Raw genomic sequence first — 19690 nt, 5'->3', positions numbered from 1 at the left:
GATTATTAAATTATAATTAAATTTTGTATATATTACTCTTTATAATTATTCAAAAAGTTATACAAATTAAAAATAAAAAAAATGCACCAATGAAAAATTGTGATAGTTGTCAAAAAAAATAGTTCAGCCAAATTAATCAAGAATAGTAATGCAATGTATTGATAAAATCAAATTCCTTTTTTTTTACGAATAAAAGCTTTAATTTACTAAGAAAAAAAAATCAAACCTGCCTACATATATGGTTGGTTGTCACTTGTTCCCATATGCAATGGGGTAAGGGAGAAGTAAGATAGTAGGCTGCCCCCAACACTAGGTTGAGAACAGCTTCCGTAAGATACCTTTGAATTATGAAATGCCCTCCGTGGGACTCAATCCCACGACCTCAAGATTAAGAACCTTGTGCTATTCTACAAATAATATAATCTAAATGCAATAAGGATAAATTTCAGTCGAATGCGTTAAAAAACTGATATTCAATAATATCAAATAACATTAAGCTATTATAAAAAATATATATCGGTTCACCCAATTGAAAGGGTAAATAACCAAATTTATGATTAGGAGTGTGTAAAAATATCCGACTCGTTTAATCTGATCCACCGACTCGAACTTAAAAAAATGGGTAATTTTTTAAAAAAAATTATCCTACCGGGTCGGGCCCGGGTATCAAAATTGAGTTTTGCGGGTACCCGTTACTCAAATACCCGGTTAGTTTATATATATATATATATATATAATGGATTATTAGATTTTGTATTTCAAACTTTTAAATTTTATGTTCGGATGTTAGAGTATGTAATTCGAAATTTCATACATTTAAATTTATGTATATTTTTTTAAATTAATAATTTAAAAATAAAAAAACTGGTATCAGATACCTGTAACATCTAAGTTGAGACACGGACCGAAAAATCACTTATCCGAATATTACGGATACCCGAATTTACACACCACTATTTCTGACCAGTAATAAATATTGTAAAATCTAAAAAGTACTGCAGTATTCTTCTTTTTTAAAAAATGTACCACAGAGCTGACTTCCTTCAGTTCACTGTACAACTTTGTGATGTAATTTTAAAATATTTAAATAATAAGAAAATTGACAAATAACCCATCCCCCTCGATGATTTATTGTGTCAGTCAAAGGACATTTTATTGTTTAAGAAGGCATCTCTGCCGTCGGATGTTTAAACATTGATGTTGAAGTTTAGAATCCAACGGTTAAAATTTTTTCATCATATATATGTGGGAGCATTTCAGAAATATTTGAACTCACATTCAGTTTGGGGTCAAAATTTTATCTATGAATGTCATATGGGAAGGCGTGGTTTCAATTATTTGTAACTTTTCTTTTTTTACTTTTTATGATAAATAAATCATGATGTTCAATTATTATTTTTCAGCAGGGGCATGTTGAAATGTTTGACACATGTGCTTTCCATGAATTTTAAAAAAATAAAAACAAAATATTTATATTAATTTAATTAATTGAATCATACATTTCAAAATACGACTCTCATTCTAATTTTCTTTTTAGATTATATTTTTTATTTTAAATTAATCTTTAAAATTTTAAATATTTTAATTTTATTATAAACCATGATTCTTATTTAAAATTAATTTAAAGCTTATGAATGCTGGTATATGTTAATAACATTTTATGTTAATAAATTTATTAAAAAATTAACTATCAAATCAACACCGATGTGTATCGTGTAATAATATAATGTAACATAAATGAAAATTAATGTTGTATCACGTCCCTCGAAAATCTTTATTTAAAGTGAAGTTGAAAGATTCCTTGATTTTTTGTTGTCTTCTCAAATTATTTATAATTATTTCTTCATTCCAAAGTTAAATTATTATTTTATTTAAAACCAACATTAATTATTATTTATGTCACCTACTATTATTACATAATACACATAAGTATTTATATGACAATAATTTTTAATAGTTTTATTAATAGCTCACATGATTAATATATATCGATAGTTTATAATTAAATTAGAATGTTTAAAAGTTTATGACTAATTTATAACGAGGTTATAGTTAAGCAAATAAAATTTGAAAACTAATTTAAAATGACATACATTATTCGTGTAAGCCTCTATTTATACTCGAAACCTAACATCAATATCCTAAATTAAAATATATCAACTGTTGAGATTAAAACTTATCTATAAAATCCCTTGATTTAAGGAAATCATAACAACATTATCAAATAAAAAAACATGCTTTATTCTCCAATGATTTTAGCTAAGTATGGTAGTTTAGGCAAGTTCACTAATTTGCATAAAACATATTTTGTAGATACTAATGCACATGTTATGGTGTCGGACTCACATGCAATGACATTTTCCCTTATCCAATCTAATGCACTTGTTCATATCCCCCGTATGAACTGCTCATTTCGGCTAATGTCGTTATGTGACATTATAATTTGTCCCGCCATTACATACATCTCGATCATAGGAACCCTATCCCACTAATTTTAATTTACTACGGTTTGAATTCCTCTCAATCTTTCGACAGAGGCTCAGATATCTCATTCCTTTATTGTTTTCAACGAAGGCTGACTTAGACGCAATACAATTCATTCATATAAATTTAAAAAATTGAAATGCAAAATGACTAAGGACACATGTAAAAAATGCTTAAACCCACACTTAATTTAAGGTATAATATTATTAATTATTTTTTTTAACAATACTTACTTAGAGGGAGAAAATGAAAATATTGTTTCTAATTGATATTAAACACACAATTCAGAAGAGAGATAATGTATCAACTGCGAGATTTTAACAATCTATTTTATAGATATTTGGTATTAATACGTAAAGACGAAGTCAAAATTGAACATTGGCAAAGGTTGAAATATTATATTTTTTAAGAAAAATACAATAGTTTATTAGGTATTTAAACTAAAATTATAAATACAATGTTTGATTTGTCAAATATTTAAACTTACAATGACTTAAATTATTATTGGACAAAAAAATTGACAATACAAACTAGGGTTGTAAATGGGACGAGACAGATCGTGAGCTACTCGAGATCGACTCGGTCAAGGCTCGATAAATACTCAGATCGAATGAACTTGACTCGAGCTCGAGCTCGACTCGAATTCTTAACGAGCCGAAACGAGCTACTTGATACTCGACTCGAAAAACTCGTGAGCAGCTCGAAAATATAATATATTAAGATTTTGTTTTAAAAAATAAATTATTAATAATATTAACATTTATGAGTTGATTTTTTTTAAAAATACAGTAAGATTTTTATGTATTTAAGATTCATGTTCGAATTTGAGGCTTTAATCTAGTTAAGTTTAAGATTTTTTTCCATTTCGAGCTGCTCACGACCTTCAGTTCAGGATTTCGAGTTCGAGTCGAGCTTAAAAATTTTAAGCTCGCGAGTTTTCGAGTTGATTCGAGCTTCATTTCAGTGTTTTCGAGTCGAGTCGAGCTCAGGAATTCTCGAGCTCGACTCAGCTCGTTTACACCCCTAATACAAACATCCTTGTTTAGTTTATTCTATACTTGATTAAATATTCGATAATTTCTTATATATATTTTTTATTTGAATATTTATTTGTATATGAATTAAAATATTATTAGACTAAAATATATAAATATATAAAATTTTGAATAGATCAAGACTCCTTTAGAGCTCAACAGAGCATCGTGTCTATTAATATATCATGTCATTTTAACTAATGATTATAATAATACGGTGCTTATCTTATAAGAAATTTTATTTTATAATTTTTAAAAACTAAATTAAAATTTATCATTATTTAAATTACCAAAAATGATTTCCGTTTCAAAATCTAGAGAAAAAATTCAAGTGGTGGCGAATTGAGGTGTTCCGTGGGACCACATGCAGGTAGTCAAAACTCCGCTGCTAAAATCAAAATCCCATTTTAAATTACAGCACGCAGTACGGGAGAAGAAGTTTGTCAGAATGATGCAAGTGAACGTGCAGTAATTTGATACCAAAAGGGTTCTTTATTCACGCGCTGTAAAGTCCGCGTGTGTCACCTCCCTATTTTTGAATTACACCGAGAAATTTACTTTTTAAAAGTTTAACTTGTGCATGTTTTTTTTTCTTCTAATAATATGAGTGATTATCTTATTAATATAATTGTTTAAATTCAGAATTTTTAATTAAAATAATATTTTTCTTAATAATTGTTGTAACTTTATAATTCTTAACTTTACATGTTTATTATAACTTTATCTGGAAAAAAATTAGTCCAACAATATAATTTATAACTTTTTAGTACATTTAATTGGTGTCATATAATAAATGATATGATTCAATTGAAAAATAATTGGAACATTTTTTAAATAACAAATAATATGATTTAGAGATTCTTTTATATTTTTATATTATTTAAATAAAAATAATTAATATATTTAACCTTTTTATTGAAAAAAATCTTTTAAGCGTCAAACATATAAAAATTTGTGAAACTGTAAATATATACCTTAAAAGAACCTTTAATATTATTATATCTATTATTATTATTATTATTATTATTATTTATTTAATAATCAAAATTAGATATATTAGTCAAATAATCTAGATAATATTGTGAAGGTCCATTTTGAAAATATTTCTCAAATTAATTTGCTTCATTTACAATATTTAAATTTTATTTTAAAAATGCACGAACCAAACTATTTTAATGATTAAATGAATGATTGTTATTTCTAGAAATCTTAGGTTTGCTTTGACTAATTTAGATATATTCGCATCACACACCTAGTTTTAGTGTGTATGTCTTCCATCGAAGGTTTTCTACATACACAAAGACCCAAACTCGAGATCAATTACAATAGTATTTGAACTTCTATTGTCAAATAATTGAGAACTTTTAGAATATATCTTACCTTATAAGTACTCTATACTAATAAAAATATTTTTAAAACTTAACACTTTATCTTTTTAAATCAATTAATTATTTATGTTATATCTAGGGAGGGGCATGGGTCGGGATTCGGCCAATCCGACCAGACTAAAAAATTTTACATCATTCATTCGACCCAAAAAATATATACTCTTTACCGGCCCGAACTCGACCTGACTTTTTGAGATAAAATTCGAACCAGATCTAACCCGACCCAAAATAATAAAAAATATTTTTATTTAATAAAAACATTTATTTAATTGAAAAATAATATATAGAGGGATATTATTATAATTATTCATAAATATATAAGGTAAAATTATATTTTTTAGGTCAGGTTGGGTCGAATATTTTTCATTCTAAACCCAAACATGACCCGACTCGAACCCATTTAAAAAAATCCAATCTAATTAGATCGAAACATGTTGGGTTCGAGTCTCATGCCCATAATTTTATTAAGTTACACTTGTCACGGCGAAAAATAAAACTAAAGGGAGAGAGAAATGGATTATCCACTTATCCGATAAGAATGTCGCATTTAACTATTTATCAACGAGAAAAATGATACTTTAGGATTTATATTTTAGTATTTGATATTACTAATTAAAATATAGTATAATATTTTATGCATGGAGATTATATAATATTTCATAAAATATTTTATGATTTATTTATGTTGAATAAAATTACACATATATTTATTTTATTTATCATTCTAAATACCAATATATTAAATAATAAAATATAAACATTATGTAAATTTATTATATATATATATATATATATATATATATATATATATATATATATATATATATATATATATATATATATATATATATATATATATGATCCAGAGTAGGGATAAACATCGATCGAATCGAGTCAAAATTTTTTGAGTTATTTGAATTGATGAGTTTTATTTTATATTTGATTTGAATTTTTTTCGAGTAGAGCTAAGTTTATAAAATTCGAGTCAAGTTTTTGAGTTTAAATTTAAATTTAATTGTAAATATTTATAATATTATGACATATTCGATTCCAATTTAAATAATATTTTATAACCATGTACAATGCATATATATTTATTCATATTTTTTTCATATGTGATATACATATATCATACGGAGTTGAGAGACTCAACTCAAACTTGAAAAATAGATCTACTAGTTATTAAGAATTTTGAATTATTTAAGATTTTAAGTTACTATTTGAATTATTTGAGTTGTATTTTATAATCTAATTAAAATTAAATTTTTATAAAATTAAATTAAATTTATGAAATTATAACTAGAAATAAAATATAGTAAAATGAAAAAAAATTGATTTTCGGAATCTTGCTCCCCCCTAGAGGACCCGAATTATTAAATAGAACACAAATACGCATATGGTGAAACCAGAAAACAAGTAATTAAACAAACCATGAAAAAAACAAAGAAAATCAAGGCTTTGGCTGCAGTGTGGGTTCTAATTTCCAACCTTTCTTACAGTGAGGAAAGAGGAAGATACACCGTACCTTTGTCTTCATCTTTAGAGAGGAGGAAGCTTTGAAGTCATTATATTCCTCAGAATACTTATAATTATTATAATAATATTAATCAGTAGCCATTATTGCCCCTTTTGCTCTCTTTTTTATCTGCTTTTTCTTCCCTTTCATTTCCCTCCATCACTTTGTCCCTGGAACTGAAAGCACTTTTCCATGGATTTATATGAAGCAACGAGGATAATGCTGTCAAGGATCCAAAGCTTAGACCCTGAAAACGCTTCGAAAATCATGGGTTATCTTCTTATCCAAGACCATGGTGAGAAGGAAATGATCCGTTTAGCCTTTGGACCCGAAGCTCACATCCACTCTTTAATCCTCGAAGCCAAAACCCGCTTGGGTCTCTCCACTTCCAACCCACCAACACCTTCCACTCCCCATTCTCCTCTTTTCTCCTCCAAGCCAACCCCTTTATCCATCCCTTCTTCTCCATCCACCACCTCCTGGTCGACCTCAATCCCAAATTCCAATCTTTCGTATTCCAGTGTTGTCAATCGAAGCAGCGCCATTGCAAATGGCGATGACAATGAATTCATCGACAATTACCAGTTCCACGACCATCTTTCGTTTCTCAACGACTCGAAACCCGAAGATTTGTTCAGCCCTCGGCTTGACTTGGCAATGCCCGATTCTCTTTTACACAGGAGGAGTTTTTCTGTTACCGGTCTGTGTTTTGGTGCTGCCGATGATGTCAACTCCGGGATTGGATGGAAACCTTGTTTGTACTTCGCGAGAGGCTTCTGTAAGAACGGTACTAGCTGTAGGTTTCTTCATGAAGATTGTGTCGACGGAGGAGCTGCTCTCGTTGGTTCTCCGAGTAAGTTCAACGAGTTGGAGCAGTACCAGGAGCTACTTAGATCAAAATCTTTTCAACAACAGCAACAAAATCTTGCTTCAGCTTCTCAGTTCATGTCCGGGACTTCTTTCCCATACGGCAAGGATCTTAATCTCCTTCTCCAACAACAGAACGACAATCATAATAGCTACGGCAGATCAGCCATGGCTGCTTTAATGATGGGTGATGAGCTTCATAAGTTAGGGCGGTGCCGGCCTGAAAGAAACGATTATTCGGCGATGGGTTTAGGAGCAGCAGCTAATCCGTGTTCTAGACAGATTTATTTGACCTTCCCAGCTGACAGTTCTTTCAAAGAAGAAGATGTTTCAAATTATTTTAGGTAAAGTCTCTGATTTTTTTAAGATTGTTATAATTATTCTGAGTTTAGAGTTTAAAGATTATTGCTTCCCTTTGGATTTTCTCAGCATTTATGGACCAGTACAAGATGTGAGGATTCCTTACCAGCAAAAGAGGATGTTTGGTTTTGTTACATTTGTATATCCAGAGACAGTGAGGCTCATTTTAGCTAAAGGGAACCCTCATTTCATCTGCGATTCTCGGGTGCTTGTTAAACCATACAAGGAGAAAGGGAAAGTTCAAGAGAAGTAAGGCTCTTTGTTATCTCTTTTTTTTTTGGCACTATCTTGCCAACTTTGATCTCTAAGTGAATGTACTTTATCTAATCGATCTAATTATAGGAAGCAATTGGAACGAGGAGAGTATTCGGCCTGCTCGAGTCCGTCTGCAATTGATTCTAGGGAGCCATTCGATCTCCATCTCGGTAAGTAAAACCAGGCCTTTTGCTTTTTATCTCAAGTTTTGATGCATTGTTGGTGAACTTCGATTTCGATCCAAACTTATTTAGGATCGAAAATGTTTTACAATACTCCAGAGATGCTGATGAGAAGGAAACTGGAGGAGCAGGCTGATTTGCAGCAAGCCATTGAGCTTCAAGGAAGAAGGCTAATGAACTTGCAGCTGCTGGACTTGAAGAACCAGCACCAATCTCCGTTCCGTCACGATTTGTCCACCGGATCCCCCATTCCTTCACCGACTGTACCCCGTACTCCCAACAATCACGCACTTATTTTTCCTGCTGATGGCATCAATCAAGAAGTCCCTGAAGGTTCGGAAACAGTTTAAATTCGACTTTGGTTTGATCACCATATGAACCAAGTTACCTTACTGTTCAATTTATCGATCCGGTTTACCTTTTTGGCTGCAGAGAAAGGTGGTTGCGCGATCTCAGCTGTTTCCAAGTTGGCTGCTGCTACGAAAGATGATAAGCAGATGGAGGATATTAATGCAGTTTGTAATTATAAAAATGACAGTGGTAATAGTAACACTAAGGCGAAGGCCAATACCGAAGAAAGTGATCTCCCTGATTGGTATATAACTTAAATGCTAAATGTAGATGAGCAAAATAATAACTATACTGCTTTGTGGTGGCTTTTGGTGATCGACGTAATGCTTTCCTCGTATGAACAGCTTGGAGCTTGTTCTCCCCGATAACCTATTCACTTCTCCGAAGAAATCAGCTGGTGATCACCTCGCCGTCTTCTCCACCTCATCTGCAGTGGATGTAGAAGCTGACAACAAAACCGGAACTCCGACTACTTCATGTTCTAATGGTAATGCCTCCGGCCTCAACATGGCTTCCCTTAAAACATATCTTCTACAAATGCCAAGGTATATCATCATTCATCATCACTTTCCATTGCCATATCATCCAACAAAACCAGTGGAAGCTAATTATGATTAACCTTTTACTGTAAAAGGTTTTCATCTGGGCAAGGAACCGTCGGCATGTAGCTAGCCAACAATGGAGGAAAATCGACTTTGCCAGGGTAAGAAAATCACTATCGCACCTCCGAATCTCAATCAAATCCCATCATTTTCATAATGTTAGAACTGTTTTTTCCTAATCCTTTGCAGAATCAGTGACAATTATGCATACACATGGAAGATTAAACCAAAAGCAAAGGCGTATAGCCAAAAAACCATACAAGCAAGGAAAAAAGATCTGTAAGACAAGATCATCGAAAGATCACCATCATCATCAATACAATACTATTTACAGTCAAAATACATAATAAATATATATGTATAGGTAAAGGACAGAGGAACTGTTATGCAGTGGGGTCTTTGGCCTTTCCTTACTGGTGACGCTCTAATTGCTGGACCACATAACAAATTGTGTGGAAACAAACAAAGGATATTAGTAGTGGCGGTAACTAATATGCTCCTTTTTTTTATTTTATATTGTAATTTATTTTTTACTCTTTTCCTTTTACTTTTTCCACCTCTTTTTTTTTTCTTTCAAATTGAGTTGAAAAAAAGTACTATATGAATGAACTATGTCACTGTGTACAGAATTAGAGCCCCCAAGAAGTTATAAAAGTACTTTTCCAGAAGCTTAACAACTATACTGGTATGGAAGACCCAAAATGGGAAAGGAGATAAAAAAGATTTGACTCTGGGTGTTTTTCTTTGCTGGCGTTCAAGTTATTATTTTTACAGTATCTGTCAGCCATTAGATTGTGATGAAATGAAACTGGCAGAACTGTAAAAAAAAAAGTGAGATAAAAGGGGAGTTCTTTTTCTTTCATCATGTGGTTAAAGTAAACGTTAGGGGACACTTTTGTCTCATATTGTGGATGAATGGGTAAGGGCCACAGTGTCACATGATTTCTGACAAAATTTTATGTGAATATCTGGGTACCACTCACTCCCTTCACTTTCAGCCAACACCCATTTTTTCTAATGGATTTTGGTGCTCTTATTATGCTTTTGTCTTAATATTTTAATACTAAATCAGATTGGGTCCTCTCTCTCTCTCTCTACATATCCATGTGCTCTTATATTTTTAATGGCATGTGCATTTGTGCTGCCTACACAACTGCTCCCTCATAATACATATATATTTTTCATTCAAACACAAACATAAATATACTACAAATATATAAATACATTAAAAAATTTATATAATACAAGTTCTCAATATAAAATGAATAAAATAAATTTTAGTCTCAATTCAATAAATTTATACACTACAAGGTTGATAATATAACTAGTCAGCACGCATCAATATCATAATCATAATTATCTTCACATACTGTTGATTTTTTAGGTTAAATGTCATTGAGAAAAATCTTCACCCTTTTTCACTTTTTTGTTTTTGCTTATTTTTTATCTTGAAAGTAACTTTTCAAGTGATAAAAATGCTACATACACTAAGATGATAAATGAAATTATTGACTTATTCATTTAATAATAATATTATAAATTATATTTCGATAACTTTTAAGAGTGCCTTTTGAAATTGTTATTCCACAACTAGCTTCACTTATTTTTTTATGTTACCATTACTTGAAATTTTATTTTCTAAAAATAAAATAATTTAGAAAAGCTAGATTTTATCATATTCATGACATGAGGAAACAAAAATTTTTAGTTGAAAATTATATTTATAAAAAATATTCAACTAATAACTATAAATAAAGTGATAGGAGATTTATATATGAAATTATTAATATTATACTAGAACATTAAATAATGATTTTTAATATTTTTATTGAATTATTTGAAAATTCTATTGGGAAAAATAAAATATAATGAGATTCAATAATTTCTTACATTTGGGTCAAAAATAGTGTTGCCACTATCTAGTTAGTACAATATTTTCCTACTTAATTAAGCCATGATTTCAGCTCTTTCTTCTTCTCTATTTATTTATGATAAGGGCCCCTTCAATGATTAGATAAGCAGCTTGGGTTTTTGTTTCTTTTTCTCAGTTAATTAGAAGAAAACTAAATATTACAAGTTTATGGCAAATAATGGAATGACTAATTAGGCAAAAAACAAGTGGTTTGATAATGAGGAAAAATTGCATATAAATGGAGTTTTGTATAATGTCGAGAATATAGATAATATAAACAAATGGGGGCAGTCCAACCAACATAGCACATGTAATGTTGGGTGCGAAATTATGAGATGGTCTCATGTCCTAGGTTCGAACTGCGCTGGTTGGGAATCTTGGAAAAAAGCAGGGGGACAGAATGGTGGGTTCTTTGAGCCCCTCCGGAGGTTGCCTTGTAGGGTTGGGTTCTTTAACCCGACCTTGATAGGTCTTACGTTATCAAAAAAAAAAAATAATGTCTCCCTCATACATACATATATATATATATATATATATATATATATATCAAGTGGGTCCATATAATTAACTTCATTGTGGCCCATCTCATGGGTCCATATAGCTACTAAACATGTTTATATAATATTATTATACAAATACAATTTTATAATATTTTTTATAATATTTATGTTTATAAAACTGATCTCTATGATAAAATGAAGTGTTGTTTTTCTTAGAGATTTTGAATTCAAACCGCTACGTTTGGATTGAGTGAAGTTAATCCTAAAATTATTATACTGGACAGCTGCAAATGGTGAGATTGGTGATGCTCATGCCACTACCCTGTCACTTTGTTATAATGGTAGAGCTGTCAAAGAATCTGTTTGCATGTCTACCATCATTTTTCTATTTGTTTCTTTCAAAGAGAAATTCTTCAAGAATTTTCTCTAAAAAGATAGTATCCACGTGGACGTGTCGAAGACACGTATTACCACGAGCCGAGCCGAGCCGGACGGCGGCAGCGGTGCGCGAGAGTACCCCTTATTCTCTTCACTCAACAAAGAAGTGGGAAAGCCAAGCCTTAAATACCATTCCCAATAGTGTTTCCAATACTATGTGGGATTGAGCATTACCACCAATGTCCATGTCTTGTGATGCTCTAATGTGTTATTAGTTCGTGAGCATCAGTGATATTAGGAATTTTTTTATGCAGGGTACCTTTGTTAGAAGAAACAACGATACGGACTTGAGACATGTACTGAGCTCCCCGTTAAGGGTACTAGAGAACCCTATTTCTGTTTCTTCACTCTGTAGATGCTTCTTCCATGATGGCCTCGAGATCTTATCATATTCATAAAGGCTGCCTGCAGAACTATTGCACCATTTCATGTTTACCTCACTTTGGTAATCTATTGATGTGTGTGTGTCTGTACCATGGAGAGAAAGAGAGAGCACCTGATTGTATATACTACATCTGTGTCGGCAACTTCTGTGACGTATGCTCCTGGTGGTTGGCCATGATTCTCCCACCTGTTCTATGTTCACAATCACAGCACATAATCTGTAATGCATATCAGTCACCTATTGAAATATGAATCTTATTTATATACCGGCATATGAGACTCATGGCGTCAATGGTAGCAATGAATGGAGTTCTATACTTGCATTATGACTTTGAAAGGAAAAGTTTCCTACCTTGGAGTCTCAACCTCACTGAGTTCTAGCAAAAAACCATTCTTTGTGCAGAAACACACTTTCCTGCGTTCAGTTCAGAAAAATAAAGAAACTATTAGTAGAGATACATCGTCTATATGGTGAAATGAAATTTGACTATGTCTCTTCATTAATGTACTTACAGCCCATCATATGAAACAGTAGCGGACTTTATCTAAACCACTGAACTCTGGTTTGCTTCTTTGTTTGTACTTCGATTGAATGCAGGCTCGAACTCCACCCAGATCGGCCGCGAGTTGTCACCCAGTTGCATCTGAAAAAGTACTTGGAAGTTTCACCATACAATCTTGTACAGTTGATATTATTTGATAGAAGGTAAAACTTGAAGCAATTGGTGCTTAGTGGTACCTGGTATAGGCTTCCTTTCTCTGAGATTGCAAGAATTGTCTGGTTGACAATCATGACTGAGACCGCATAACCTGCCGATGTATGCAAATCATGTGGCGCTATAACCCACTGAACTCCATTCCAGAACCTCTTATAGATAGACCCGCTTTCACCGGTCACCCAAATGGATGTAACAGACATTTTAGTCAAGGAGATCCTTTTTCTTACAGGCAATACCGTGTAAGAGTTCTCATCTAGTCTTCCAATATTACCATCTCCTCATCGTCTTGTTCCTTTGGTTAGAAACATCTTTTTTGTTTCCCAAGTTCCCTTCCTTGGTCCTTTTTGTTTGATCAATCAATCCCACTTTAGTACAGTCATCAAACACAGGATACAAGATCAAAAGGAAGTTTTAGCTTCAACTCGGGTGTTTGATTGCTTGTGAAACTCCCAAAACCGATCCGTCTTCTGCACGAATTGTCTCGTCATTTGTTGAACTGTGTGCATAATGAAGCTGAGACGAGAAAGACAAGGTGCCCTATTGACAAAAGGACACATGAAAATCATCAGAGACATGGTGGCTGAAGAACCTTAGAAAAGGGAAGATAGCTAGATAGGTGGTTGTTTTTACAGTTTGTGGTGCCCATAAGGAACATAGAGGAAGATAATCATCACTTTTGGAAAGACAGCTGCCCCTTCCAAGGCTTCACTACTGCCATGAGAGCCAGAGAAAGAAGATTATGACAGCAGGGGTCCATGAAAGAAAGAAAGAGTAGAGAAATAATTACATGATGCAAATTTCTTAGATTGTAACCATCCCTATACTGCTGGGCATCTTGATCGTCAATTCTCAAGTCTCAAGTAAGTTTTGTAAACACATATCAGATTCATTTTCAACCCTAACTGATAATGTATTTACCTGCATATCCAAGTATCCAAGTATACTGAAATACCTAACTGGTAAGCTTCCCAACTTCAACTCAGTGCTTTCCACAATTTCCTCAAGCTTGGAATGAGGGATTCTCGAACTATACAACTCACCGTCAACACTATTCTTTTTCAAATCAGAGATCCTATAAAAGAAGTCCAGAACAATACAAATTCTTTAATAGAATCAGCATTTCCTTTCTAAATAATCAAGTCAAGTGCAATCTTTTACAGTTGATGGAAGGCAATACTCCACAGGAACCGACCAAATATGAGTAACACAGATAAAACATTCATTTCCAATATGAAGAGGTAGGGAGGAATAGGATCTTCTTGTCTTACTCCAGCACCTGAGGCTGAGATATAATTTTTGTATAGTAAAAAGACTAATGATAATTTTTTATTTGATAGACTCATATAATTGGCGAATTTATCTGAATAATATTCTTTTCCTCTTTTTTATTATCAAAATAGCATTCAAAAGATTTTATTTCCTATAGGCTATAGCAGCACTTATTTTCGTCACGTGGGATGAAAGCCCACACTTCAAAACGCACGCACGCTACCATTGTCCGATCGATTGTGTTTATGTTCGCACAATTATGTGTCTTCTATATGTATCCCGCACATTATTTCTTTTTGAATAAAATTTGTATAGTTTTTCATTTCTTTCGTTATCTCGAGAGATGTCAACATAGAAGAAACCATTATATGACCTAGCACATAGGTAAAGACATGCCTACGTGGAAGTACCTTAAAAAAATGCGCAGTCCTGTATGACCGAAATAAGTATCATCCTAGAAAATAAAGTCTTTTGAGTACTATTTTAACAAAAAAATTATTTAAACAAAATCGTCCCACCACATAAGTTGAATATTCATTTAAACCCTACTTAAAAAAAAAAAGTTATGCACATCCACTATAATAGATAATTTTTATAAATGTGTTTAAAATGTGGTCTCATTTTCATAATCCCGATTCTAATCTTTTTTTTTTTACATCCAAGTTTTCCATTGAAGAAGAAAAACTTTCATCTCCAACGGCAAATTCATCTGAAACTCAATTTCATGCAACCAATGAGGAAAGCCTCTCATATGCCCTCCAGATCGTCAACTCTTTAGTGCTGCCCATGTCGATGCACGCAATGGTTCAGCTCGACGTCTTCCAAATCATTGCGAAAGCCGGTGTGAATGCTAAGCTCTCTTCGAAAGAGATCGCGGCACGGTTGCCTACAAAGAACCCCGATGCGCCCTCGATGCTGGACCGTATCCTCCGAGTCTTAGCCAGCCATTGAATCGTCGGGTGCTTGGTCGAGGATGATGGAAAGAGTGATCCTCAGGCTCTATAGCTTGACGCCAGTCTCTAAATTCTTTGCTCCAAATGAAGATGGGGTTTCTTTAGGACCTTTAATGGCATGGCTTCAAGACCAGATCTTCACTGATAGTTGGTGCTTTTCTTCTTCCGTCTCTCTCATTTAATTAATTCATCTAATTCTCCCAATTCTCAACCCATAAGAGTATAATTAAGCAGGGTGCCCTAGTTACACTAAATTCAGTAGAATTAATTAATTAATTTGCACTGTCACTACACATAATAATATTATTTCCACTCTCGTTATATTTGCTAATAAATTTACATGATTATTATATTTCTTTCGAATTTGCTCAACAAATATTTCTACAGTCAATTCTTCACTTATAATCTTTTAATAGGATAATTGACAAGTCTATAGAATTGTCAGAGTAAATAAACTATTTGACAACCAAATATATTTATCATACCAACTTACACACAATCATCATGACCCTAGGCTTGACACCGATCCTAAAACCAATATTTAAGCTATCATATATGGCCGGAAGAATTTTTTTTTCTGTCTCTCACATCTCTCACTCTTATTCTAATTAGTTATCGTCTTCTTCAACTCACCATCCTCCATCTCTTTCATAAAATCATTAACTAATATTCTCCGCTAAGATAAAAAAAAAGGAGTAAATAGTGTACAACATCCACAATCCCAATTTTCAATCACTTAAAAGTACAATGAAAAAAATATTTCCACTATCACTATGCGTGATACTAATCCAATTAATAATTTACACAATAATAACTTGAGATGCAAAAACATAACTCATAAAGAAAAAGTTTGATTATAAAAACATAACTTATACTAAATCATTGGACCATGTTTAATTTGAAAGAGTTTATATATATATATATAACAAAGAATTTCCCACTTAATCTAACTATTAACTTTGTATTCCTTTCCAGATATACACAATAGATCTTGTTGATAACAAAATCCTGCATGATAATTCACATGATAGGTTGCAACTAAAGGATGCAATCATTGAAGGAGGGGTTCCATTTGACAGGGCCTGTGGAACAAACTCATTCGAATACATCGGTAAGGACCCGAGGTTGAATCAACTTTTCAAATACATCAATTATCAATCACAGCACTCTAGTTCTCAAGAAGATCCTCGACGGCTACAATGGTTTCGAGCAGCCGTTTGATTGACGTAGGCGGAGGTATCGGAGTCACCCTCATCCTCATCACTTCCCTCTATTAAAGGAATTAATTTTGACTTGCCTCATGTTATACAACAAGCCCCTGCCTACCCTGGTAATACTATCATCTGCTTGTATTCTGTTTTTTATGTTTAAATTATCGTAGGCAGTTTGATGATAGAGAAAGAACAGAAGAGTTTACTATATACGTGTGATTACAGGCATCGAACATGTAAGAGGAGATATGTTTGAAAATGTTCCTAAAGGAGATGCAATTTTTATGAAGGTAAGATATTAATCTCATCTGCATCTACGTATAATTATCTTCTTTATACCAAACAAAATACCTATATAACTTGAAGTTTTTATAATGGATTCTTCATGATTGGAGTGACGACCATTGTGTGAAGCTATTGAAGAACTGTTACAATGCTATTCGGGATGACGGAAAAGTTATAGTGGTTGAGGGGGTCGTTCCAATCGTACTGGAAGCGAATGCTTATTCGAGTCATTAAGGAGTTGGATGTGCTCATGATGATGGTGTCTCCGGGAGCAAAGGAACGAACCAAAACGGAGTTTGAAGCCTTAGCAACTAAAGCCGGATTCAGTGGTATCATATATGAATGTTTTGTTTGTAACTACTGGGTCATGGAATTGTTGAGTTAATCGATCGGATGAAATAGTCAAGAGGAGGGTGAATTGTCAATTAAAATTTTTGGTGGAAACTTTGACAGAAAATTAAAAAGATTTGCACAGCGATTTAGAGTGGTTCGACTTTCTCAACCAAAGTCTACGTTCACTACCTTAGCTATCCACACTAAGGATTTTCCACAAATTCACTAATTTGTCTTTCTTTTGAGAACAAAGAGTAACCTTACAACTCTCTCTCAAGAATTATACCCCAAATTCTGAGGCACTCTCTTCTCAAAGAGAAAATTACAAACTTTGCAAACTTACAGAAAAACCTCACAAGGTAAGATGTTTGCACAATTCTAGAACAAATAAAGAACACTCAAACATAAATACAATTAAGCACAAATTGTGTTCTTGAAAGCAAAATGAATATTGAATGGAATTTGACTTGAATTGCTCAAACAATAAGTTTAAGGTTTTCTCTCTTGTTTCTCTATCACTTATTGTTTATAAATGGCTTCAAGAACTTGTTTAAATACACATTGAATGAGTTCTGAACGTTGGGAATCATAGTGGAGTTAATAGAGCCGTTGTAGTGTGAATTCCACTCAAAAAGCTGTTGGGAGCGTATGGGTATCGGTACTCCTTCATAGGGGTATCAATACTACCTGTATAAAATTCAAATATTTCGACTGTTGCAAAACCATAGGTATCGATACCTCACAAGAGTGTATCGATACTACTATGTAAAGAGGTATTGATACCGATCATGGTATCGGTACCCATTTTGCATTCTGTTATTTCTCGGAGTCAATCAATACCTCTTTTGCATTCGATGTTTGAGGGGTATCGATACTCGTTAAGAAGGTATTGTTAAAAGTCCAAAGGTTGGCAACCAACTTTGAAAATGGTTTTCAAAGTTTGGTAAATATTTCTTTGAAAATGGTTTTCAAAGTTTGTTAAATGTTTCTTTGAAAAATGTTTTTTTCAAAGTTTGTTAGATGTTTGTTGAAAATAGGAATGGTAAATTCACTTTAGTCAATGCACTGTAGGGTATTTTCAAATATTAGTCCCTAAGTTTCAACTATAAATACCCTAGCTCATTTAGCTTCAAAACCATCCCAAAAATCATTTTCTTTCTCCCAATACTTGAGAGTTTTCTTGTGAGTAGTGAGTGTTTTGTAAACACCTGTAAATTTTCTCTCTTAGTAAAAGATCTGCAACAGTCCGGAGACGTAAGCAAATTGGCTGAACTCCGTTATCAATTTCGGGTATTATTTTTCCACTTTTATTTCGCATCCTCACTAATCTGGTTATAGGGAAATTACTTGTACTCGGTTTATTTCCTAACAACTAGTATCAGAGCTTTTGGTTGTGATTTTTGTCAATTTTTGTGCGAGGTTACTATTTATTACTATTAACGTGAATAGTGAATTTCATGAATAGTAAAAATTTTGTCGGCGATACGAGTTTGTCGACGGAGGTGTTCTAATACACGGTGGTTCGCAAGAATTGTTAGAAACGATCCAAACGAAACCAGATTCAAGTGGGAGCGATGGCTGCAGACGAAGGGAAGGTGAAAATTGAAAAGTTCGATGGTGCGGACTTTGGCTTTTGGAAGATGCAGATCGAAGATTTTTTGTACCAGAAAAATCTATATCAACCTCTCTCAGGAAAGCAACCAGAGGGCATGAAGAATGAAGACTGGGCTCTTCTCGACAGACAAGCCCTCGGAGTTATCCGACTGACGTTATCCCACAATGTTGCTTTCAACATAGCAAAGGAAAAGACCACTGCGGGTCTTATGGCAGCTCTCTCCAGTATGTATGAGAAGCCATCAGCCTCAAACAAAGTGCACTTGATGAGGCAATTATTCAATTTGCGGATGACGGAAGGGGTATCGATGGCACAACACCTAAATGAACTCAACACAATCACAACCCAGTTGAGTTCAGTGGAAATTGAATTCGATGATGAAGTTCGAGCTTTAATTCTCTTATTATCTCCACCAGACAGTTGGAATGCTACTGTTACAACAGTTAGCAGCTCGTCGGGAAATAGTAAATTGAAATTCGACGATGTTCGGGATCTGGTACTGAGCGAAGAAATTTGACAGAGAGAATCAGGTGAAGCATCAACCTCCCCAGCCTTGCACACAGAGTCTAGAGGGAGAACTTCATAAAGAAATTCAAATCGTGGCAGATCGAAATCCAGAAGGGGCAAATCAAGAACAGGAAAGAAAGATTTTACCTGTTATAATTGTGGCAAGAAGGGTCACTTTAAAAGAGATTGTCGAGCACTGAAGAAAGATACCGGTGCACAGGAATCTGCCAACATGACAGAGGAGACAGGTGATGCCATGTTTCTAAGCGTCAACACTCCGATTGAATCATGTATCTTGGATTCAGGGGCATCTTTCCACTCCACCCCATGCCGAGAAATCATGGAGAACTATGTCAATGGTGATTTTGGGAATGTTCATCTAGCTGATGATGAAACCTTGAAGATCGTCGGAAAAGGAGACATCCGATTAAAGTTTCCAAACTAGACCACCTGGACGTTGAAAGGAGTGAGACATATTCCTGGCCTCAAAAGAAATTTTTTTTGTAGGACAACTTGATGGAGAAG

General features: G+C 33.3%; 1 protein-coding gene and 1 pseudogene across 1 annotated transcript; both read left to right on the top strand.

The window, feature by feature from the left end:
* Window positions 1-6579: 6579 nt before the first annotated feature.
* On the top strand, window positions 6580-9601 carry LOC120195028 (zinc finger CCCH domain-containing protein 53-like). The gene is made up of 8 exons (XM_039197171.1): window positions 6580-7633; window positions 7719-7898; window positions 7992-8074; window positions 8159-8419; window positions 8519-8681; window positions 8782-8982; window positions 9072-9140; window positions 9229-9601. Exons 1-7 carry the CDS (start codon window positions 6615-6617, stop codon window positions 9103-9105), a joined length of 1941 nt encoding a protein of 646 aa, XP_039053102.1. The 5' UTR covers window positions 6580-6614; the 3' UTR covers window positions 9106-9140; window positions 9229-9601.
* Window positions 9602-14870: 5269 nt separating this feature from the next.
* On the top strand, window positions 14871-17095 carry LOC120194802 (annotated as a pseudogene).
* The last annotated feature ends 2595 nt before the right edge of the window (window positions 17096-19690 follow it).

This window comes from Hibiscus syriacus, unplaced genomic scaffold (genome assembly GCF_006381635.1).
Source record: "Hibiscus syriacus cultivar Baekdansim isolate YM2019G1 unplaced genomic scaffold, ASM638163v2 tig00004502_pilon, whole genome shotgun sequence".
NCBI lineage: Eukaryota > Viridiplantae > Streptophyta > Magnoliopsida > Malvales > Malvaceae > Hibiscus > Hibiscus syriacus.
The sequence above is the reverse complement of the archived record's forward strand: the minus strand, read 5'-3'. Positions and strand labels throughout refer to the sequence as shown.

Bases quoted from the DNA above. Each gene is read 5' to 3' on its own strand.
- LOC120195028 (XM_039197171.1), top strand. From the start codon at position 6,615: ATGGATTTATATGAAGCAACGAGGATAATGCTGTCAAGGATCCAAAGC. The intron at 7,899-7,991 runs GTAAGGCTCTTT...ATCTAATTATAG, and splicing joins AAAGGGAAAGTTCAAGAGAA to GAAGCAATTGGAACGAGGAG. The intron at 8,682-8,781 runs GTATATAACTTA...TCGTATGAACAG, and splicing joins GAAAGTGATCTCCCTGATTG to CTTGGAGCTTGTTCTCCCCG.